This window comes from Amphiprion ocellaris, chromosome 4, assembly GCF_022539595.1.
Source record: "Amphiprion ocellaris isolate individual 3 ecotype Okinawa chromosome 4, ASM2253959v1, whole genome shotgun sequence".
NCBI lineage: Eukaryota > Metazoa > Chordata > Actinopteri > Pomacentridae > Amphiprion > Amphiprion ocellaris.
This window is the reverse complement of record NC_072769.1, coordinates 20795496-20819764: the sequence shown is the minus strand read 5'-3', so window position 1 is coordinate 20819764 and position 24269 is coordinate 20795496. Positions and strand designations below refer to the sequence as shown.

Below are 24269 nucleotides of genomic sequence, written 5' to 3'. Positions count from 1 at the left end.
ACCTTATTACATCTGGATCATTAACTCAACAACAAGTTACCCTGGGAGCCTGGAGCTGCTTGGGCCTTTCTGGTGCTCTGTTGCCCTCTATGGAATGGACAGAGGCACATAACAGTAAGCAGCATGATACAAGTGAAAAAATATGGGTAAAGTGGGCATGTTTGAGCACACTTACAATCTTTTCTGGTGTGCATGTAGAGACAATCTTTGGTGTGTTTGTGTAATTGTGTGTAGTGGAACAGCTGTAAGTGTCTGATTTGTGAAAGATTTGAATATCAATTAATAAATATAACTACACACAAAACACAAAACAGATAAAGTCTCTGTTCAAATGGGATCATTTAGAACAAAGGTGCTCTAATTTCTGTGATACATTGTCAATAGCCATCACCAACCTCAGGGGTTGAAAAATGAACTCAAGTGGCAAAAATTGCAGTTCCTCAAAGGGCCACTTGAGGCTGGCTTCAAATGTGAGTCAATCTCAGTAGACCCATATGTTAAAATGCCAAATTTTTAAGCAGGAAAAAAACATGTTTACGGTCTGATATGCAAATCGGTTTGGGTCTATAAATGATTTCCCAATTCATGATGACTGTGTGTGAAGTAAACCATTATATATACTACTGTTCAAAAGTTTGGGGTCGCTTAGAAATGTCCTTATTTTTGAAGGAAAAGCATTTTTTTTGATGAAGATAACATAAAATGAATCAGAAATACAGTCAAGACATAATGTTAATGTGGTAAACGACTATTCTAGCTGGAAACGGCTGATTTTTAATGGAATATCTCCATAGGGGTACAGAGGAACATTTCCAGCAACCATCACTCCTGTGTTCTAATGCTACATTGTGTTAGCTAATGGTGTTGAAAGGCTAACTGATGATTAGAAATTCCTTGTGCAGTTATGTTAGCACATGAATAAAAGTGTGAGTTTCCGTGGAAAGCATGAAATTGCCTGGGTGACCCCAAACTTTTGAACAGTAGGGTACCTCAGCCATTTAAGGTGTATTAAGGCTTAATGTAGTGCATAATTAAAGGAACTTTGGATTAGTTGGGAGTCAAGAGGAGACAGCACTCCTAAGACAGCGACGACTGGAGTCACTGCACTACACTTCAAAACCCCTGTTAAGGAAACCTTAACATGAAGATGGGTGACTTTGAGAGGCTTTGTTCATCTTTATAAACAGTCAATAATAATTAAATAATCAAAAACAGGCCAGTCAAAACCACATTTCTGTTTAGTAAAAAGCATTTAAGGAAAGTCTTTTTTCCTGCATCTTTTTATTTTGGAAGAACAGACGAAGAAGCTAAGACTAAAGCTCTGGAGGACAGAATACATGTAGCCTTTGGAAAAGATGGTTGTCATAACATGAAGGTCATCTATTACCAAAATACTTCTAAAATATAACCAAGACCAGGAATAATTCATTTAAAAAATCTGATTAGCCTTAAATTCAAAAGTGCATTGATTTCAAAACCAAGCACCAGTGCCCTACAATGTTCGAAACTTCTGCAAATATTCTTGACATGTGGCACCTGCCAAACTAAAGGAAAGAAAGTATGTTGGCAATGCAGTATTCTCATTTAAAAGTAAAAGAGAAAAGTAAAAGCAATCCCACTGAGCCTTGAACTCTCATTCAGCACACTGGTATCGCACAACCAAGTGAATAAATGAATACGCTTGCAATGCGTTGGACTTGTTGAAGACTGCTGGGACACCCTAATAAACTTGTGTGACGTTCTAAAGTCGAGTGAAAAACACACAATCTACAAAGATCGTGCAGAAGTGCCTCATATTTTTTTGAGGGACGAGTTAAGATAAATCACAGTTCTGAAACAAATAACATGAAACTTCGGCTCTGGCAAAACTCCAAGTAATTTTCAATGCTGTATCATATATAGGACTGAGATCAGACTGCAGGTAATTATATAGTGTAAATGCATATTTTAATCGTCACAAGTACGTATCCATACCACTAAAGTATTTGATCCTGACTGATTTAACCGAGGTACCTCCTATCCCAAGCTGACATCTCCTCTTATGTAAAAGATCCTTGTGTACAATGTATTTTTTTTCCTGTTTCAACCAACATACATGCACAAGTCTGTCTACTTCTGAGTAGCCTGTTGACATAATACCCTATCCTTTACCATCAACTAAATCTCTAATCCCAATCCTAAATTAATAGTAACCTCTACCTTGAAAACCAAGTTGTAACCTTAAACCTTCTTTGGCAAAGATGGACTGAAAAGATAAACATGCTGCTGTTAAGGCACCTAGTAGCCCAACATTAACGGCAATTAGTATAATAGAGGAAATATGTGGTGAGGAGATGGGAGTGATTTTACCCAGAGAGGCTTCAGCTCCGATGAGGGGGACTTTTTGTCAAGTGAGAAACTGTTCCCTGTCATCTCCTGGGTGGAGCTGTGCTGCAAAGGGCTAAAATTGGTTTCAAGTGTGAGTAAGTGCCTGGTGCGCCCTCTCTCATCTTGTGATAGATGGAGGGAAGCCCCCAGGGATGTGAGGCTGATTGTAACATGGAGTTGCTAATTGATGACATGGCTGGGTATGATCTATGGCAGAGTGAAGGCCCACCAAGTTGGAAAAGAACAGACTTTTGTGAGTGGTCAACTGCCACAGCAAGAATTTTCAGTTAGTTCAATGACTACTTTCACCTGAAAGAAAAAAGTTGTACTTCCTCAACTTGTGCCATATTAAATCTTGTATTAAGCTGACAGGTGCAGCAGGTGTTGACAGGTTTTTTATCTTGTCTAGATCACGAACGTTGGCTTTAAACATGGTGCCACATCCTTCTCTGCTACTTCCCAACTTATTAGCGACACGTCTTGGTGCTTGTTCCACTTTCACAAAAGTTGCTGTTCAGTAGTGCTTACTTGCCCACATCTATCCAAACCTCAATAACAGAACTTCAGACAAAGAGAGATTCCCAGCAAGAATAAAGACCGGTAGATACCAGTCAAATGAACTAAGGACAGGAGACTTCTGTTTCTTATGATTTCCTTCCTTTCACACCAGTGGCAATCTAAAGTATACACTACCGTTCAAAAGTTTTTTTCAATGAAGGTAACATTAAATGAATCAGAAATACAGTCTAGACATTGTTAATGTGGTAAATGACTATTGTAGCTGGAAACAGCTGATTTTTAATGGAATATCTACATAGAGGAACATTTCCAGCAACCATCACTCCTGTGTTCTAATGCTACATTGTGCAAACTAATGGTGTTGAAAGGCTAATTGATGATTAGAAAACCCTTGTGGATTTATGTTAGCACAAGAACAAAAGTGTGAGTTTTCATGAAAAACGTGAAATTGTCTGGGTGATCCCAAACTTTTGAACGGTAGTGTATGTTCCCAGAGGATGCGGCAAAGTAGCTTCTTGGCACCAATATAATTTTACCTGACAAAGAAAACAAAAGCTACAAGTCAATACTGATGATATAACCCCTTTTTCAGTCATAGGTGCAATCACTAAAAAACACCAACCAAAAACTTTTAATATGTTTTACAATTTTACAGCACAAAAAATCTATTATAGGTATGTTGAGTGCTCTGGGCATAACATAAACTTGATATAGATCCTTAAGTTAGCTTTTGCATGAAATGTCGAACCATTGTCCCTTGGCCTTACCTGATCAGTTTCCATTATGTCAGCGAGATCATTCTCTGACATATTGAGGATGGAGGCAGCAATGGACTTGGCTTTGATCATGGACTTGGCTGAGAGGGCGCCCTTTGCTGCCACAGAGTTGGCCTGCCTCAACCTCCTCCTCTTCATCAACTGCTGCTTGACCTCTTGAACGTCTAAAAGTATTTCACTGGCCAAGGCCTGAAGGGGGAGGAGAAAAAGGAATAAAAAAAGAAGAGGATGATGAAATGGATGTAGAAAAACAAGAGGGATAGCTCTGCCTGGCAGATGAATAAATGAAATTGATCAAGCATGCGCCAGAGAGGCCTAGTACATTATGGAGGAATATTGAGTTTGACACACTCAGATTCTCTTCGGTTTCGCCTCACGCTCCCCTGTAGGAACGTGGACCTGAGGGTTTGTTGCCCTGTCGATTGAAAGCTGAGGGAACACAGCTTTGATATCAAACGCACCCCAAGTTTTGCTAAATTCTCCACAGACAGGGAATCATGCATCAGAGAGAGAAAGACAGAGAGCTACTGAAAATACAGCCATTCATTTATTTATTTGCTTTCTGAATGTCTCACAGTACAACAGGGCAGCATAACACTGTTAATAATTAAGCTATGAGGGGCTGTTTCAAATGGTGCCCGAGTGAATGGCAAGCGAGACGAGGAAGGCTTGGGATGGCACAGTTGTCGGGCACTAAATGGGAGTTTGCTCTAAATACAGAGAGACAATTAAATGTTAAAACTGCCACTGTACACGAGAAAGTCAATAAAGTAAACTCCCCTTTGCTTCATTTTGAGCTTATTGATCGAGGCAATAATCTTCTGTATCATTCCCCTGTAAGCCCGCTGAAAAGCTGACCTTGGAATAGATGGTCAGATGAGGGAAAGCTAGAGACAGGAGAACTTTCAGTACACAAAACAAACAAAAAAAAACAAAACAAAAAAATAACAAAGTACAACTTGCTCTTGGACAATATAAGCAAGCAACCAAGAAGTACAGTGCGTTTACCCATACACAGACATAAGCGCAAACATACAAAAACACTCAAAGGCATTACAGTAACTAGGGTAATCACACATGAACAATGTTGAATAACAACAGACATCTCCACTCTTCTCTCTCAGTACATGTACCAGGTGCAGTTACACAACCAGTACTCGTTCCCACAGAGTGCTGAGTGAGTGTTTGAAGGCCTGCTGTATAGGCTATTTGTCTATTAGCAACATTAAATACAGACACGCAGCGGTCAGACATTCAGACATTTAAAGGAGATGTGAGTAAAACACGGTCACACAATAACCATCAAAATAACAATAAAACTACAGTTTAAAAAAAATGCTATATCTAAATTGCCTTGTAGCAGAGTGGACAGTGTTTTTGACACTTGCTCTCTAGTCTAATACATGAACTGTTCGATTATAAAACTTACTATTTCTAGACGACTCATTGCGACCATACCTTGATTTTGTAAAGCGTCCTTCTACCTCCACGTGGGTATAAAGTCAAGAGGACAAAAAGAGACCATAAACATAATCCGTTTCCTGATAAAGTAGGGCAAATTTAGTTCATTTTGGTGATGTGAGAGTGTGTTTAGTCTTTAGGAATATACATAGTTCATTAACTAACAGTAGGGAATCCTATTCTTTTATTTACAGCCTAATAGATATTCACTGTTTAGAGGGTGACTTTATTACTCATTCTTCGGTCTGGGAGAGACGGTTGAAACAGTGAACACACACACACACACACACACACACACACACACAAGCTATTGAAATACATACATGGAAAATGTGTGTGTGCTAATACACACACATGCACACACACTGCAACCAGAGGGCCAATTTAGACAGGACGAGGATTAGGGCATGGAGATGAGGATCAAATGAGCAGCTAAAAGATATCCTCTTTAATAACTAGCTACCTCTGAAATACTCTTCACACACATGAAAACACAAAGGGCCATTCAAAAATATAAAGAGCAGAGCGGGACGAGAAAACGCTTATTATCCAGGCACTGATAGAAAAAAAATTGCTGTTAAGCAGTTATCCTATACCCTACAAACCTGGTTAATTATGGAAGCACCTTACACAGTTATATGAAAGGTATATGTGGCTTTCACCAATAAATGTGCTTTTACATCACCTGGTGTAGGGTCCACAATATTCAACTCAATTTCAGATATTTTAAGAAAAACACCCATATGTTCATATTTATAAAAAATATATTACCCAAACTGTGAACAGTATTGTGTTTCTCTGTAGGGATGACAAGCCAAAATATTCTTTGCAAGAGAACAGTCTCCTCAGTGTGTGAGTGTCGGTGTATTGTGGAGTAGTCACTACATGCAGGGCCACTGTTTAGCAGTTCAAGAGCAGTGCTTACAGCCTGGGGCGTGTGCAGGGGCCAAAAGGGTTTGCTGGCACACAATAAAAAAAAAAAATCTCCACACACAAATATACGCACACACCACATACAGGCACAAAGAACAAAAAAACAAGCTCATAAAGACACAAACACACATCTATACACACAAACACACACACATGTGCAGCCCTCCAGTCCTGATCAATAAATGACAAGACTAAATCTCCTCCGGACGTCAGGCAGTCCAATCAAAGGGCTTGGTGTTCTTATAGGGGATCACAAGAGCCAGGGGGAGACAAACAATGATGTGAATCCTCAGCAACAACACAACGGCCCCAACAGCTTAGGGTTATGGGAATGGAGGGGAAGAGTAATACAAGCATGAACTGTATTTCTATGCATGTGTATGTGTGTGAGCTTTTACATGTAATGCAGCGTCTATTTTTAGTTTACATGTAGATTTACATGCATGTGGGTCGTCTTCGCTATATGAATGTGTGTATGTGTGTAGGCAGCCAATTTGCAAAGAAGGAAGGCAAAAGGTTTAGTTGTGTGAAAGAAATCAGTGGTTGGGAAAGGAAGCAGAAGATAAAAACAAATCCTATCTTTCTCTAATTTTTCTGAGATCCAAGTGAGAATAACAATGCTGGAAATGGTTTCAATAACCCCTAACATCTCTGACTTGTGAGGTCAAAACAACAGAGAATTGCTACCGAACTATAATCTCGTACTTGATTTATGTGTGTGTGCAAAAATACTGCCACCGCTATCTATCTCTGGAAAGCCCTTTCCTCCTTTGATAGACAGGTGTCAAACTGAGCAGAAGAGATGGACATTCTTTATCAGTGTCTGGCAGACACACACATAGACTGACACAGACACATAAATACACCTCAAGGTGATGGATTAGGCCTAGACAAAGACAATAGTGCCCATTCCCAATGGGCACACAACATTCTCACACTGGTGGCGTGTCTCCCTATACATTAGAATAAAGTGCACACACATAATGACACATACACGCACTGTTACTCTTGCATTCATCCATCTATTCTCTGGGGCTTAATTCTTCTTCCAGTGGGACATGCCCAAGCATCCAGCAGAGAACCTGATCAGATACCTGAACCATTTCAGCTGGCTCCTTTCAAAGTGAAGAAGAAACAGCTCTACTCTGACTTCCTTCTAGTAATCAAATGGCAAGATTTCATTCTTCATGAGTGTTGATTGAAATGTAATTTAAGAGCTTTGTTTTGACCGTAAGTGTTCTCTACACCAGTGGTTCCCAACCCGGGGGGCGCCAGAGATCTGACGGGGGGCGCGAAGCTTTGCTCCGAGGCTGAGGTTATAAAAAATAGATTTTTACATTCTGGATAAAATCAGAGTAACAGATTTACTGTGTCATCACAAGTCTACCCATAAAACATTTTTAAAACACATTTATTTGGTCTTTCCTCAAAAATCCTTTGCTACTTCGATGGCCACACCTCCTTGACCTTTCAACTTCTCTCCACGCTTTCTTCAGGTTGGCTTCTAGTTCATCCCGATTCATTAGTTTGTGTGCAGTTAGAAAGTTACTAACGGTGTCTGAAAAACGCAAAACGGGTGAAGATTCATCAGTACCTAAAAACTCCGGCTATACGTCGAGAGTTACCTTAAATTTGGTTTTATTAAAGGACAAGACAGAATTATGTTATTTGTGGCGAAATGCTCGCAAATGACAGCATGAAACCAGCAAATTACGGCGACGTCAGTAAATAAAACACAGTTCGGTAAAGTCGGAAAGATATTCAAAGATTTGGACTTCCGGCATCAATAACTCATCAAATATACGCTGTCTAAATATACACGATGCCTCTTTTCCATCGTTGTAAGGTAGACAATGTACTACAAGCCCAGTTTAATCAAAAGTAGCTGTCTTTCAAGCTGCAGAAATAACATTGTTGTCTATGAGCAGCCGGCTGTGTGACGAGTGAACAGGAACCGTCTGCAAAATGCAAAACCGCTGCAACAGCGAAGAGACACGAATATTCAACAAATTTACTGCAGCCAGCAACTGACTCCTGCTGCTCATACTACAACTCTTGGTTTGATATTACATTTTTTTTCCCATAATTTTAAGGATTTTTTTATAGTAAAAAAAATCTATAACTCTTATGCACTGTAGTTTCACCAAATTTACTGCAGCCATAAACTCCCTCCTCCTCGTCAGAGTACAAACTGTTGGTTTGATGTAAAAAAAAGTTTATAAAAAATTTTTTTAGGGAATTTTCTATTAGTAATAAAATTCAATAACTTCCCTTTAATGTTTTGTAGTGTACTTATGGGGTGGTTTGGGGTGGGGGGCGTGGGAATAGGCGCCTCGCTGGGGGGCACTGGGGCTGGGGTGCAGCTTATAGGGGGGGCTCCAAGCCAAACAGGTAGGGAACCACTGCTCTACACCACAATAGTATGGTACATTGTAACAATGAACACCCCTTCATTTGTTTATTTCACTCTCCACCCTGTATGCCTGCTGCTCGGGAGGTAGAGCGGGCTGTCCACTAATTGCAGAGAGGGTGGTTTGACTAAACTAAACTAAACTCTTCGTATTTACACTAGTGTCTTGCAAAGGTGACGGAGAGGCCAGTAGTAAAGCAATTACAATTCTGAGGTCATCAAATTGATACTCTCCATTCGATGGAATATATATATATATATATATATATATATATATATATATATATATATATATATATATATATATATATATATATATATATATATATATATATATATATATATATATATATATATATATGCCACTTCAAATTCCAAAGGACATCCCATAAGACATCCTAGGATCCTAGGGAACATTGCCTCCTTTTTGATGTTCGGTAGTTTACAAGCGAAGATGATCTTCTGAATATGAACGACGAGCATCCGCCTCAACAACCCATGCCTTGAACCAGGATGGTTCTAAGGTCAGTGGAGAACCCGGGCTTAGCCCTGAAATCTATCAGTCTAGGGTCAATGTTGTCAATAAATACTGCAATATGAATAAGCAATGAAGTATTCCCATTTCTGCCCCATTAGTCTATTGTACTTTATCTTGTAATAATGGGATAGTTTTTTTTAAGACTGTGAGATCAGGATGTCATAATTGTGACTGCTACCTGTTAGAAGTTCACTATATATCACTAAAATAAATACAGGCTAAAAAATTTGACTCAGACTACAACACAAAGTACCAAACAGAGACTGGAATGCTTTACAACATCCTGGATTTTTCAAATTTTCGTATCAAAGTAATTATGTGACAGTTGTCAGTACAACTAATGGTATATAACAAAAAAGGCATTATATTTCGTTATAGTTTTTAGTAATACTTACTCTACTGTTCAAAAATTTGGGGTTACCTTGACAATTTCATGTTGTCCATGAAAACTCACACTTTTATTCATGTGCTAACATAATTGCACAAGGGTTTTCTAATCATCAATTAGCCTTTCAACACCATTAGCTAACACAATGTAGCATTAGAACACAGGAGTGATGGTTGCTGGAAATGTTCCTCTGTACCTCTATGTAGATATTCCATTAAAAATCAGCTCTTTCCAGCTAGAATAGTCATTTACCACATTAACAATGTATAGACTATCTTTGATTTATTTAATGTTATCTTCACTGAAAAAAATGCTTTTCTTTCATAAACAAGGACATTTCTAAGTGACCCCAAACGTTTTAACGGTAGTGTAGCAAAAAAGGTACTGTATTTCGTTGTAGTTGTTAGTAATACTCGCATTGATATTCACTTTCATGTTCATTAAATCAAACTATCGTCTCTATTCACTAAAGATTAATGATGACTACGTTAACCCCTTTTTCATAATTACGACACCTTTTCTTGCAATTTTGAGATTGAGAGTCACAATTATGGGACAATTTCTCTGTGCTACCATCTGCAAGTTCCAAATAGCTGATATTTAAATGTCTCTTAATGTTTTCTAAAAAGTGATTTACTGGACTATCGATGCGACTGCCTGGCCAAATCTGTTACACATCCAATAGGTTGTCAAGGTGTGAATTTCACAGCTTGCCGAATGAATACCTAAGCTTGGTGAGTGGGTGACTTGTCTTGTACAGTGACTAAGAAGAGATCCCGCTGGGCTTGTCACTATCACCAGCCAAGCAGTAGCTATATCAGTCACTTGCTTCTGCACAGACACAGGCCCCTTGGACACCAACAGTTGAATTTTTGAAAAAGCATTCACCATAATTCTGCTGGGGAAAACTACAGGAAATTGGCATTCGACTCCTGAGTATTTCCAGAATCACCTCATCAACTCTGGAAAAACACAGTCTAGACCCTTAAGCAGGTGCTGTGCATAGTTGTGATCCCTACTGCACGGTATATTGCAGGCACAGCACAAGGGACATGACACTTTGTGTTTCATGGGCCGGTTTTCATTTACAGTGGTCAGCATGCCAAGCCCCTCAAATTCAACTTTTACCCAATTAACAATGCACTAAACCTCTACACCTGACCTTCCCACACAATGTCGTTACAACTCACTGGGCAAGAACTTGCAGAAAAACCACACTATACTGGTTGAAGACAAGTAAGATGATTTGACTATAAAAACTCTGGACCTCTGGCCTTTACCCTTTTACTACACTACCTTGATAAAAGAATGAAGCTGCTCCAGCTGGGAGTAGGCCTGGCCTAGCTGCTTCTGAAGCCTGTCCAAGGCATGGGAGCTCTGCTGGGTCAACCCCTCCATTTGCTCCGTGGCTGTCTGTTCCAGTGCAGCCAAAGCCTGTTCACTGGCTCCCACACGAGCCTGTAGGGCATGCATGCGCTGCTCCTGTAAAGAAAAATAGCAAGCAGAACTGGTCAGCTGAAAGAAAACACTCTTCTTTTGTTTCAGGAAAAAAGTAGAGAATCCGCACAGGTCTGTGAGACATTTGTGGAAATTGCTTTAAAGCCCCGTTGTGTAGAATTTCAACATTTCTGACTTTGGTGACTCCTGGTGACTCCTATTGATCTGGGGACATTTAGAAAGAATGAGCTGAAAGCATAAAAATCCACTGCTGCAAACTTACACCAAATTTCATTTAAAAACAAAAGTTGAAGTTATTCCCTCAATAAAATCTATACGAACGACATATTTACAGCTCGGGAAGATGTGGGTGGAGTTGTGTTTCTGAAATTCTGAAACTTTCTGTGCTACTAATTACATACTACTAAAACGTGCTCTGATATGATGACGTAAAATTGCCTAAGTTCTGTAAACTCTGACGACGCACAGGTACAAAGGAATTAAATACATTGATCAACAGAACTTGCTTCTGACGGTCCCAAGTGCTGACCACAACTGACGTTTTTAAAAGCAAAAGTTAAATGATCCAACACCCTATTTTGGAACAACCTTGCAAACATTCCATATCACTAAATACAAGTAAGACTTGGCTTTGTGTCTGTTTCCAACCTTTTTTCCCAGGTCTTCTTTCAGTTTTGTACAGGAGGCCTCGTACTGGCTTTTCTCTGTTGTTGCCACATTCAGCCTTCTCTTTAGAGATTCAATGAGGGCCTTCCTGTTGGCGGCCTCCTCCGATAAAGTCTTCACCTGCACAAAAAGACAGAATAGAAGCAGAAGTGCTGTTTTTTTTAATACTGGAGATACTCAGATTACTTATTCATCTTAAGTTTCATTCAATTCAATTTAGCAAACATCTATTCTGTGAGTAAACGCAACAGTAATTGAAATAGATTTCCTTTTCCTTTAGTCTTCCAGGAGACATAATCTCTGGGCTTGAAGAAATGCTGAGTACCGCAATACCTAATTTTCTTTGTCATTCTACCAAAGAGTCTTGAATTAATTTAATACATGAATTATCAGCTGTGATTCACGGTGTGTACCTTCTTCTCTAGCTCCTCCACCTGTCCCCGGTAGCTTTTCTCCATCTCCTGCAGGAATTTCAGTCTTGTCTTCAGATCCTCCACCAGCTGCCTTTTCATGTTCACATCTCGCTCTGTGTGGCTCATCCTAACAGCATACATACAAGAATGCACACACACAATCACAGGTGCACACGGCAAAACAAGGTACAAACATAAATGAGTACGAAGCCTACACAGATAGTCATACTCTTGCACAGACACAGCCTCACATGCAGCATCTACAGAGCAAACAGACACACACAGAGACAGACACATACTCATACACACATGCAAAGCTGGCAGGCACAGTGTCCCCATGCAGTACATCAGGCATGACAGCTCATTATGACAACTAAATACACTGGCATGCTGTTTGGGTAAATGGAGGGGGGTGAAATAAGGATGCATATATAATTCTAACTGGCATATATTAGAGCAAGTGCTCTGGCAGGGAATGCTGCACTAAGTGTGACTGGGGAGTCCTCTTTGACAAACGGCATTTCGAATCAGCAGTGACACTACTTGAAAGACTGTAATCAAGCATTTAAATGTTTATTATTTTCAGCTCAGCATTACTCCAGTCATATAAAAACACATCAGCAGGGAACTTGGCCTGGGAAGGACTTATTATGAAGGGAATACGCTCTAAAAAATGTTGTTTGTTTGTGTGCTGCACTGCGCTGACAATAGTTCCCTAAAGAGAGGCAATGTGTCTGTATTGTAAGCTGACTGTGTCTTAACTGTTGCAAACATGCAGCACGTGTCACTTCCTATTTCAATAACCTGCTGTACATGTTTAATATTCCTGCATTCTGCAGAGGGGCCTTGTTTTAAATGGTCTCAGTATGTTAGCATGTTTTAATCTGTTTTCAGAAAAGGCAAATATAAGGCATTTTTCATGGTTGCCTATACCTTGGGGAATTGAAACAAATAGAATAAAGATCATAAGGATGCAGTTAATTAAAATGGTTTTGCAGTTTTGTTTTAAATTTCAAAGATGTAGTGGATCTCTCAGCTCCCACACGCATCATGGTTTGTGTGTTTTAAATAAACAGATGACGCAATGCTAGAGCAAATGCTTTCGTGTAAGTAAATGTCCCTGCCTCCCTAGGTGGATGAATGCCTGAGGGCAGACTGGTTAAATAAATGTGAGCTTGTCCTATTGGAGTGACATTAAATTAAATGAGAGAGGAGTCTAGCCTGGGGACTTTGGGGGGAAGTAGCGCTGGCTGGTTACCCCATGGATTTGGCCATTAATGAGAAAACCCATATTGAACCTTTCAGATGACTGTCTGGTGTTGACTTAAAGACAGAGAGCAGCAATAAGAGCCCCAGCAGCTCCCTATGCCCCAATGCTAATGGCAATTAGATCGACAACATTTATTTTAGATGTTCTCTTCTTCTACACCCCAAAAAGAATAGAGGATAAAAAAGAATGAAGGATATATGGAGCTTCTGCCGGAGTGTGTGATCTCTATTTATGAGTGTTAGTGGAAAGAGAGAAAGATAGCCTCAAACTATATCCCGATCACTCACACGTTTGTTCCCTTTGTTCTGTGCTTGTTGGCAATATTGTTCATCAAACATGCGTGTATTGTAATGATAACAGTCAGTGGTCTGAAGTACATAAGCGTAAGGGAGAGCGAGAGTGCACATTTCTGTGTATGTTGTTAAGAATGAAGTGCGGGTGGACGTTTCATGTGGCTGACAGACAACAGGGCTAAAGATGAAAGAAGCAGCTTCATAAATAAGGCAGGGCCATAGTGCCGGATATTGACTGAGGACATGCCGGTGTACTTTGAAATTCATTTCTTTTTTTCCCCCTTCTCTTCTTTAAGGCGAAGCAGCCTTGCTCCCTGTGTGTGTGCTGAGATGTATATTTCAGAGACGTCTAGACATGTCTTTCATTCTGAGAAGGGGTCCCTCCATGGAGGCAAATGGAGTGGTAGGTTACAAGAGATAGCGAGTTACGAGTGTGTGTGCGTGAGTGGGGTGAGTGTGTGACAAGAGTCAGAGGAGAGGCTGTCGTGGAAACACAGCTGAGGGATGCTCACTCTGCCTGGCTGTGATCCGTGGTGCTTTGGTCACACACAAACATATATCCACTGTGATTGTACACATGCCCCGGATGCATTATTAAAAATGGCAGGCAGAGGACACAGCATACTAGACAAAGAGAATGAGAGGGAGGAAAGCCAAGTTGTTCTTTGTACCTTCCTCCCAGTTCAAATATGAGATAGTGATGCAGAATGATGATATGTGCCTGGCAGAGTTCAAATCTTGACAGTTTCCTAAGTGAATTGTTTATAGCTCTACAGTACATTATGACTATGTAATGCGGCGAGCACTACAGTAAGTGAACCATGTAACTCATTAGGGCTTGTGGCCCACAGGCCAGAGTGATGCTGTGTGGGTTTTAGTGTCATGGGCCAAAATGGTCCCTCCTGCGGCACACAATCAATACGCTGCTTTGATCAGCACTCCACATCAGCTACCCACGTAAGCAACACCACACTACATGACACAAAAGACACCCACATGCACACATGTGCATACACACTAATTCCTTCAGTTGATTTTTATTCACTCGCTCATGAGAACATGCATAATTTCACAAATGATTCAGAGAGAAGAAGCATGCATAAGTGGAGTGGAGCAGACAGAGTGCTGCCACATGGTGGAATCAAACACTGCAGATGAGAGCTGTAGAGAAATGTGCAAACATGCAGACACAGAGAGATGGAGAGACAAAGACAGAGAGAGGAATGCAGAAAGAAAGGCAAAAAACGCAAAATAGGAGCCGTACTGCAGAGCAACAGTAAGCGAGAAACACAAAGAGAAAGAAGTAGCACTAATGAAGACAAAGGTGTGAAACTAACTTGTCCTGCAGCTGGCAGAGCTTGTCGTCCTTCTCCTGGAGCTGGCCTCGCAGGGCTTTGTTAGCTGCCACCTGCCTTGTGACCTCTGCACTTGCACTCTAGGGGGAGGGCACACGGTGAGTGTGTTTGTTAATATGTTTGAACGTGTGCGACAGGGGGTGGGGAAGGTTTTCACGACACAGCTGATGACAGGTCAAGCTCAGCATGCCTCCTCATTATAGTTACAGTGGGAGGGTGGACGGTGCTAAAAGAGGTTAAGAGCAAAATTGTACTTTCCTAAGTGGACTGAGATAAAAGGGGTAATTAGTAAAAACATCAATTGATACACCAAAGGTACTGAATATATTTTAATGTGGATTGCTAACAAAAACTGAATACCTAATATGCTCACTAACAGATTAAACAAACAAGCACAAAACATTTTAAATGTCAATAAATCTCAGCTGGTATACATTCTTCACACATTTTTTTTGTAAAAAAAAAAAAAAAAAAAAAAAAGACTGTGAAAATGTAACCACTATTCAACTACACACATTCTGCACGAGAGTGTTTATTTATCCATTAGTTATGCATTTAAACTGTAAATAATGGTGAACACTTGTGTGCTTTACTCTTTTCTTTGAGTATCAAAGACATACGCCTGATGACGACAGGCTGGCTTTTGATGAGAAGAATGATGGATATTTGAACGCGCATGTTCACTTTGGTTTAACGGGCCTCTGTCTCTTGTGGGAACTGTATCAGTACAAGCTTATGACAATGTGCTCACTCAGTGTGTGCACCCCCACAGCACATCCCTCACCTCTCCCTTTTGCTGTCACCTGCCATGACTTCCTCAGCCGTGTGTAACGACAGCAGCAATCTGCTCGGTGACACTGACGAGCTGGCTGCTGAGAGGGTGATAATATCGCGGTACCAATCACACCTCATTCCCTATGATGTAGGGCATGTCTCTTCTGTTATTCCCCATTTCTCATCTCTTTGACAGGTACTCAGAAATGAGATCAAATGATAAGAAATGCTAATTCATGTTGAAATCACATGCAATTTCAGGTGATGTTAAGTGTAAATTGAAAGGCTCAAGAATTTGTTTTCTTTTTTAAAACCATACATGATTTTAAAGTAAAACCTTGGCAGAGTTTCTTTTGGAGTTTCTAAAGTCCTCCACGACTGAATTCTGTTTCAACCACAGAAATGTTTAAGTGACTCAGATATATTAATGCTTGATAAAATCTCAGGGAAATGCTTTTTCTAACTGAAAAAACAAAAATCTACTATAATGTGTAACATAGTACATCAAAAAGAAAAAAATATCTAATGTGCAAAATTCATTAACTCTATTTTCTTACTATTTTTACCTGATATACCACAGTACATAAAAACAGTTTTTATAGAAACATTTTTGAACCCAATAGCATTACTGTTCTCACAATTATCCTTGTTACTGATGGTATTATCCACTCAAGCTTCATAGTGCACAAAATTGGAAATGAACATAGTCTTTCATTCCATCATCCTATTAAGAGATTTATCTCACAAGGCATGCCCAATAAGACAAAGCATGAGGGCTGTTCATTAACTCTATAAGTGCTAACCTTAAGTTTGGCTTGAAGTTGTTTGACCTCAGTGTCCAGGGCCTGGGGTGCCGGGTTAGCTGGGGCAGGCGTGGTTTTGCCCTTGCAGGAGCACTCTGCATTTACTGGTGTGGTTGGTGGTGGTGCAGTTTGCGAGGGGAACGTGATCTGCTTCCACTGCTCCAGCTCCATCTCCAAAACCTTTTTCTGCTGTTCCACACCAGCCAGGTCAGAGGTTAGTTTCTGGAGATCGACCGACATACAGAATTGGTGAGTTAGGCAATTGTTGATGATACCATAAGTAAAAATACAAGTTTTACCTCCCGTTATTAAACCGAGGAAACATATATTTGTGTTATATGGTGATGAGAGTTAAAAAGTAATGGGAGATATGACATACGTGTCCATGAGATGGTAGATAATATAATAAAAAAAATTAGGTAGGCAGGAATCTGGAAAAATAAATAAATAATAAATAACCAAGAAAAGCACTATCTGTCATTGTAACATTTCCTACAGCTGAAATTTTGAAAAAAAATTTGTGGCAGAAATCACGGCAACATAGAACGTGGCCATTTAATGTAGATGTACCCACAAACAAAATTACCTTGCGCTGACTACAGGCGTGTGTTATGCATGTATATGTTATGTACAGATATAGAATCACGTGACCTAAATATGTAGCGGGCGGCGGAAATTGATGGGACTCTGAAACACCCCCACAATTTAATCAATTGTTCCTTGTATCATCCGATGGATAAGTCCCGGTAAGTCCATAGCATTGGATTTGTAGTAGGATCACAATCATGTGATCGCCAGCAGGACGCTGACGTAGTGTTTACTTGTTGTCATAGCAACAATGACGCTGTGATGCTATGACACAAGAAATCTTTAACAAATCCATGGATCCAGACTATAAGCCACATCACTGCCAAAATCTAATCACTTGGTCCTTGTGTCATTTCTGACCTTCCCCGAAAATGTCATCCAAATCTGTAAGTCCGTTTTTCAGTAATGTTGCTAACAGACAGACATACCAACGCTGACCATCACATAACTCCGCCGCTTTCTTTGGTGGAGTAATGAAGTCCTCCTCCTGCAGCTCTTCCACCAGACAAGCATGTGCTACAAATGCGCAAAGGTAGCCATGCTTGTCATTGCATCCTAATCTCCTGAGACAGACTCTGCAGATAGGTAGCTGTTATTATATTTCTCTAAAGTGTGCTTGGAGGACTCTGTTTCAAACATGCCAAGTACACTGGTGTCTACGTAATCTGCGCATGCATGCTACTTTTGATATAGCTTAGTCGGACATTCACATGTAGCCCAAAATAGGTCCATCTGGACTTGGGCAGATGACAAAAGTATTCCATGCGGGCTCTAGTGGACCCTCGTGTAATCACAGACGTGGAAAGTATAACGCTACTCTTCTACTATCCTAGCTGTCCTTGGTGAAAAGCCCTGCAATTAGCCAAAATCTGCTGTCATAGGCTGGATTCTTTAAAGCCTGAAAATTGACCCAACAGGAGATATAGAAGTATAGTTTCCTCTCAGGACCCTTTGAATTATGAGACATTGACAAGTTAACATGGAATTTTTGCCCAATTATGCCCCCCAACAATACTGCCTACCCCAGCTTTAAAGTTTGGGCCTGTGCTGCAATGCAAAATGTATTCCTGCTGTAAGAGTGAACAACTGCTCTGAATGACACTAGTCTTCATTTTATATTTACATTACATGAAAATGATGACTGCACAGGCAAAGTAAACACAATATGTCTGAAATATCCCATGCGTTATCCACAGGAGAGCAGCGGCCTCTGCTTGAATGTCTTATCTGTCATAAAACTCTTTTTTATGCAATGCGACAGATGATGCTGTTACCTGATCAATAGGGTCTAATTCACACTGTGATTGCCATGCATAATAAAGCTATCCTGCAGAATCAGATAACACTCTGTGACAGAGGGAGTTCAGCATTGATAAATAACAATGGCACTAACTGACCATGTACAATGTACAGTGTATCAATGACTCTGAACACAAGCATTTGAGGTAAATATTTTTGACCACATGCGTGTAGTGGAGACCAAAAAAAAGCTCTTTTCCTTATTAGGAAATATGGACCAGAATGACATTGCTGAGTTTGGTTCAATATTGCCACAATTAGCTGCTCTAGTATCATATCAAACATCAAGAAAGCATAATGGCACAAATAGGAGACATGATACATAAAGATGCGTGCTGCACACATAGGGTAACACACACACTGCCACACACACGCCCAAGTGAAACCACAGATTCCCAAGGGTTTGCTCTCTGCTTCGCATACATGGAGGTTATTGATATCTGGTTGCAGGCTGACACCTTTTAATAGAATCCCTCTTGTTTTAGGTTTCCTCTTCTCTGTTGAAGACACACATGCCATATCCCAAGGGACACTGAGAGAGTCAGAGGGAGGGGTAGAGAATGAAAAGTGGCAGTGCTGCACGAATTAAGAGAGGCATTGATGACACTTCCTGTAAGACAGGCTTTGATTTCACAGGCCATTTTCAGCCTTGGTGAGAGATGACATTGACATGGACTGATATACTGCTAGTCCATTAGGAAAAGAGAGAGGACACCGCTCTCTCTTTCTGTCTTTCTCATGAGCAATGGCCTCACTGATGCCATTTGAAGTCATCCTTAGAAGGATAAACAAAGAAAAGCAAGCTGCGGAAACAGCCACGCACCAAAAATACATATTTAAATGCATGCAGTCACACCTGCATGCACCCAACAGCCAAACTGAAATCGACCACTGGAACAGTAGCGTGATGTCTTATTGTACCAATTCCTCAGTGACACTATATTTATTCTGCTGGCCAGACTCATTTAAATAATGTCTGGAGCTTTCCTTTTTAGGCTATTATGTCTGTAGCACTCCTTTAATCCTGCAATAATCCCAGTCCCTTACATGTTAGGGGAGGGCAGGACACTCCACACTTAAAGAGATAAGGCTGGTAAATTCAGGAGGTGATGTCACAGTGAACTGGCAAAGCAAGTAAATGTGGAATTAATGACAGAATGAGACAGATAATCCAAGCAGCCAAATGATCCCATGCTTGGATGATATGCGTGACTAGCACATCTTGTCAAGAGCTAGACTTCACCTGGCACCTGAGTTTTTTAAGCTGCTTATGCCTCCTTAAAGGATGTCTTATTACAACTTGTGTCTAATTTTTGTAGTCATTATCCATCATCAGTAATAATACCAATGCACTCACAGGTGCATCAGTAAGATCTAGGAGGCAAACAACATCATTAAAAGGAAGTCATATGGAGCAAGAAACAAAAAGTAAGATGATCATAGAGGTTTGAACAAATACACACTTATTTTGGGGGAGAAAAAACAAACACTAACAAATAAAGGTCTAAATTTAGGCTTTGGTGGATTCTTCAGTAGTTGGCGCTGTATATGCACAATTTTCTCAAGCAATTAGAGATTATTACCAATATTTTGAGTTCACTGACTTTCACTTTTACCTTCAAATTATCTTGCTTAGATTTGGCTAAAGTGCTGGTTTGTTTACAACCTGTGTAACTGTAAAAATGTTGCATTCCCAGATATTGGCAGTTCAAGTTATAACTGTAATGTCATAACTGACGAAAATAATACTGAGGACTACAAAAAACAAAACGTACACTGCAATAAATATGATGAATATGATGTGAGAAAAGTAAAAAGTAAGCATCCAAAACTTGAAATCATCAGCTGTACTGACTGAGCGCTGAAAGTGTCACCGTGCTGTTTAACACATGCTCTAGTTAGGCTGAGATCTGGAGAGCACAGCACACAGCATGACAAAGCACATCATACTTTTCCACTGCATGTCTATTCCTCTCAGAAATCATAGATTTCAGTAGAACAAAAATATAACCTGAATAACAACTGTTAAATTCATTTATCAACACATTTACACCTCAGGATTTAAACTCACGCACATACGAAAGAGGAAAGGGGAAAGCAAGCACAAATAGACGTAATAAGAAGATATGGCTTAATGATTGAAGGAGGCAAGGAGAGAAGCAACAAGGGAAGGACAAAATGACCAAAGGATCAGGAGACAGAGCAACACAAACAAGTTTCTGTGAAACTGCCATGCTACTTCTCAAATGATGGCCCCTGTGGAGGCTGTCCTAAGCCAATTACAAGCAGAGTTTTAGTCAGAGAGTTGGCCAGGACCAGTTGGAACAAGCCCAAAGTCCATCACCTCTTGCCCTTTCCAGAGAGGGCAACAAGACCTGGCTTTGGCCAGTCAGTCGACTCCAACTTTCTCTGGTGGAGTGGCATTAATACTGCAGGAGGAAAGAGGAAACAAACAGGAAGACAACAATTCCCTCTCTGTCCACTCATTCAAACAGCAGTGTGTGTGTGTATGTCTACATGTGTGCCTTGACTGCTGTGTCTGAGTCTAAGGTCTCGTTGGGCTTCAGCAATCAGATGCCTGGGTGGGTGCACAAGGGCCACTTCCTCGGTAGCAACACTATGAGGGCTGCACTCTGACCTGTGTGTACAAGTCCAATATATTCTATCTGTACTATTTCACACAGTAAATATACAGACATACAGATACAAACACATGTACCTAATCAGGCGTCCAGCAGGCTTTCACTGGCTGCTGCTTTGTCTGAATTCACCAAAAGAAGTCTCCTGTCTGTCAGATTAACGACTGACAGGGTGCTGGTGTGTTTATATGTGTGTCCATGTATGTGTGTCCATATGTTGATGTGTACAAGGAGGCCCTGACAGGAAAGATACTGTTTAGGGGCCAAAGTGCTTGGTGTTTTATTTATACACTATACCAAGTCTAGAAGTTTCCTACCTGGAGGCAGGTACTAAATAACTAAATGGGTGTGTGGCACTGACATCCATAATAAAACAGTCACCTTGTGTGTGTATGAACACCAGTGTACATATCTGGAGAAATGTAATTGCTGGTGACACAGATTGTTGTGGAGAACTGGCTTGCTGAAACATTCAGGAGGACAAGACAATGGCAGAGTCAGAGAGAGAAAGAGAGTAAGAGATTCTCCTCGTCTCTTCTGCTCTGTGGTCCAGACCTCCAAAGACTAGGGTAGGCCTGTCAGCCACACTTATTAAGCATGATAAGGGCATGCTACTGCTGCACTCTCAGCCCCCAGAAAATACAAAAGAATCACAAAAAAAGACAAAGGCAGAAAAATAAGAAACTTCCAAACACTTGCAACTGGTTTTTCCCTTCACTCATCTCTCTGTTTTTCCCAAGATACCTGTGTGAGCTGCTTGCTGCTGCAGAGTTTCTCAGTGAGGGAGTTGAGCTGCGCCGTGATTATTTCATTGGTCCTTCGCAGCTCTTGGGCTGAAAGCATAGCATCTTTCCTGGCACTTCGCAGTATGTCAACGTGACGCTGTAGAGACTCGACGCGCTGCTGCAGAGAAGAGGAGGAGCAGCGCTGGGTCTTCATCAGCAACCTCCTCCACCTCCTTTTCTCTCCTCTTGTCCCTTGTTCCCAGGGCTCATGCTGTTTATTGTCTAACAGGAAGAAGTACATGCAGCTGCCTCAGAGTTGACAAGTGCGCAGAAAACCTGAAAATCCCTATATAGAAACTACTGGTGGGAGTTAACAGGCACATGTGAAAGTGCCTTTGTGTAGGCACAAGTGAAAGCTGTGATATATTTAACAACCTGAATGATTAACATTTTCCATTTATAACTAATTCAGAAATGTCAAGTTTTGAAAAAAACAAAGCTTGTTAACTTCTCAAATACTTGTTTCTGATCGACAGCGTGTAAATACATTGAGTGTTCTTTCTGCTTCAATTAATAGTCGATTAGATTTTTGTAGTTTAGCAAGGGTGTGAAAAAGGAAAACTTGTGCTACCTTGGGCCAGAACATCGTGCCGCTTTCTGCGAGAGTCTGCTGCTGGTGCTCTGCTCGGCGCACACCTGTAGGACTAAAAGAACAAAAAAGTCAGAGGCAATGATGAAAAGCAGCTGTTTAATGTAACACAACAGTTGACATGTTGTGCTTCCTGAAACGCAGCTCATAATGACACCATGATCACAGAGTGTGCTCAGTTTAACGCGACAAGACAAATCACCCTGTGCTTTAATAATTCACCTGAGCGTGTTCAACAGACTCCAACTTGAACGCCTCTCAGCGAGGATATTACTTCTGACAGATGCTTGCAAATGCCGCCTTTGTTCAATCACTGTCTGAAAGCCCTGATTCACTCCTACAGTGTGACGGGTGTGTGCGAGTGTATAGTCATTTGCACGCATAAGTGTGTGTGCATGTGTCTATGTGACACCTCCCAACTGCACCATCGTTTGTAGTGACATCAAAGAAGGGCCCCTCCTTCCTCTCTGCCTACATCCTTTGTATGGGGGTCAGGTAGGATTTGATCAGTGCCAGGTTTGATCACACATGCAGAGAGGAGAGGGGAGATGAACCCTTTGGTTTGTGACATAGCAAATCGTGAGGGGCTTGGGCTGTCATAGCGATGAGTCCGGGAGGAGTTGATGGGCACATTTAGCGGATCTGGAGGGGGGAAACTAAAGGGGGGGATCTGAGATAAGGGTCCTGACAGTACCCTGGTTATATTCACAACAACAGCTTTCTGTTCTTCTTCACTGTCTACCTTGCTCCCCTTCTTCTGAAAAAAAGAAAGGGAGGAAAGGAGAGAAAGATAGAACATCTTTAAAGGTCCCCCACTCTCCTCTCTTCATCCTTCTTCTTGACGGACTTTTCTCCCTGGGGTTTGGAGCTGCCATGTCCTGCTGTGAAGTGGTTTGATGTGGACAAGTGCAAGGGTCCAGACCTATTGATTTCATAGTGTGAGGAGGAGATGGAAAAGGAGGAGTACCAAGTACCACACACCGGGAGGCCAAATAAATGCAAGCATTAAGAGTAGACGCTTAAAAGATCAGATTCATTTCACAGGAGCCTATGGCATGTCAAAAATGCCTATTATAAATGATTCAAGTCTATGGCGATGTATTCAAATGTCTTTCAAAATCGGTTTATCATATATAATGACGAGAACCAAAGAATCCTCAAATTTGACAAGTAGAAAAAAGCAAATGTTTGGCATTTTAGTCCCCATTTTAAATTGATTATATAACCAAATCAAGTGATCATTTATTCACATGACCGTCGGCAAAAAAAAGCTACCTATGTGGAGGTTTGATTAATTATTTTTCTTTCTTTCATGATTTAAGTGTCAAGCTCACCTGTGTTTTTAAAGACAAAGTGGTGTGCAGAAAGATGCATAAAAGAATAGGACTGATTCTACAACTTCAAGCAAATATAAAATCAGCATCAACAAAATATTTTTTTCCTATCTGTCAAAAAAATACACAAATAAATAAAAACTCAGATAATTTCATACAACTCTATCGACTACCCTGGCAGAATAAATCATTTGAGAATGAAAACATGTTAATAAAAAGTGTATTTGCTAAATTCCTTTATAAAGAACCTTGGCACACAACAGATTTAGTTTTCAGTGTCACTTAGGTGGTATTATTATTGTCTGATTCTTTAGCTGTGGTAATGTAGCTGTAAAGACTGAACACACAGGAGTGTTCTGAGGAATTAAATTTGGACATGGACTTAATTGAGCTTGTATTTTGTTTTTTAAAGTACCTCCACAAATTGTTTCTTATTCAATAAGGAAGAATTGACTCTTACTATTCTGAAATCAGGTTGTAACCTATTTAAAAAAGAAAAAACTTACAAATTTAAGACCAAGGAGTGCCATTTTATAGACTGTACTGACACAGCCTACGGTAAATGAATAAGAGTTTGGAGTCAGTATTTTCAGGATGCAGAACAGCTTTCA

General features: G+C 40.5%; 1 protein-coding gene across 2 annotated transcripts in view; it reads right to left on the bottom strand.

The window, feature by feature from the left end:
- The window catches only part of cntln (centlein, centrosomal protein), a 92022-nt gene that overhangs the window by 15029 nt on the left and 52724 nt on the right, over nucleotides 1-24269 (bottom strand). For both annotated transcript variants that reach the window (XM_055010380.1, XM_023293622.3), the window contains exons 18-25: nucleotides 22307-22379; nucleotides 21695-21957; nucleotides 16425-16646; nucleotides 14830-14927; nucleotides 11930-12056; nucleotides 11499-11636; nucleotides 10689-10874; nucleotides 3654-3851 (exon numbers count right to left, since the gene is read on the bottom strand). In XM_055010380.1, the coding sequence (XP_054866355.1) occupies nucleotides 3654-3851; nucleotides 10689-10874; nucleotides 11499-11636; nucleotides 11930-12056; nucleotides 14830-14927; nucleotides 16425-16646; nucleotides 21695-21957; nucleotides 22307-22379 (1305 nt within the window). The remainder of the gene's footprint in view (nucleotides 1-3653; nucleotides 3852-10688; nucleotides 10875-11498; nucleotides 11637-11929; nucleotides 12057-14829; nucleotides 14928-16424; nucleotides 16647-21694; nucleotides 21958-22306; nucleotides 22380-24269) is intronic.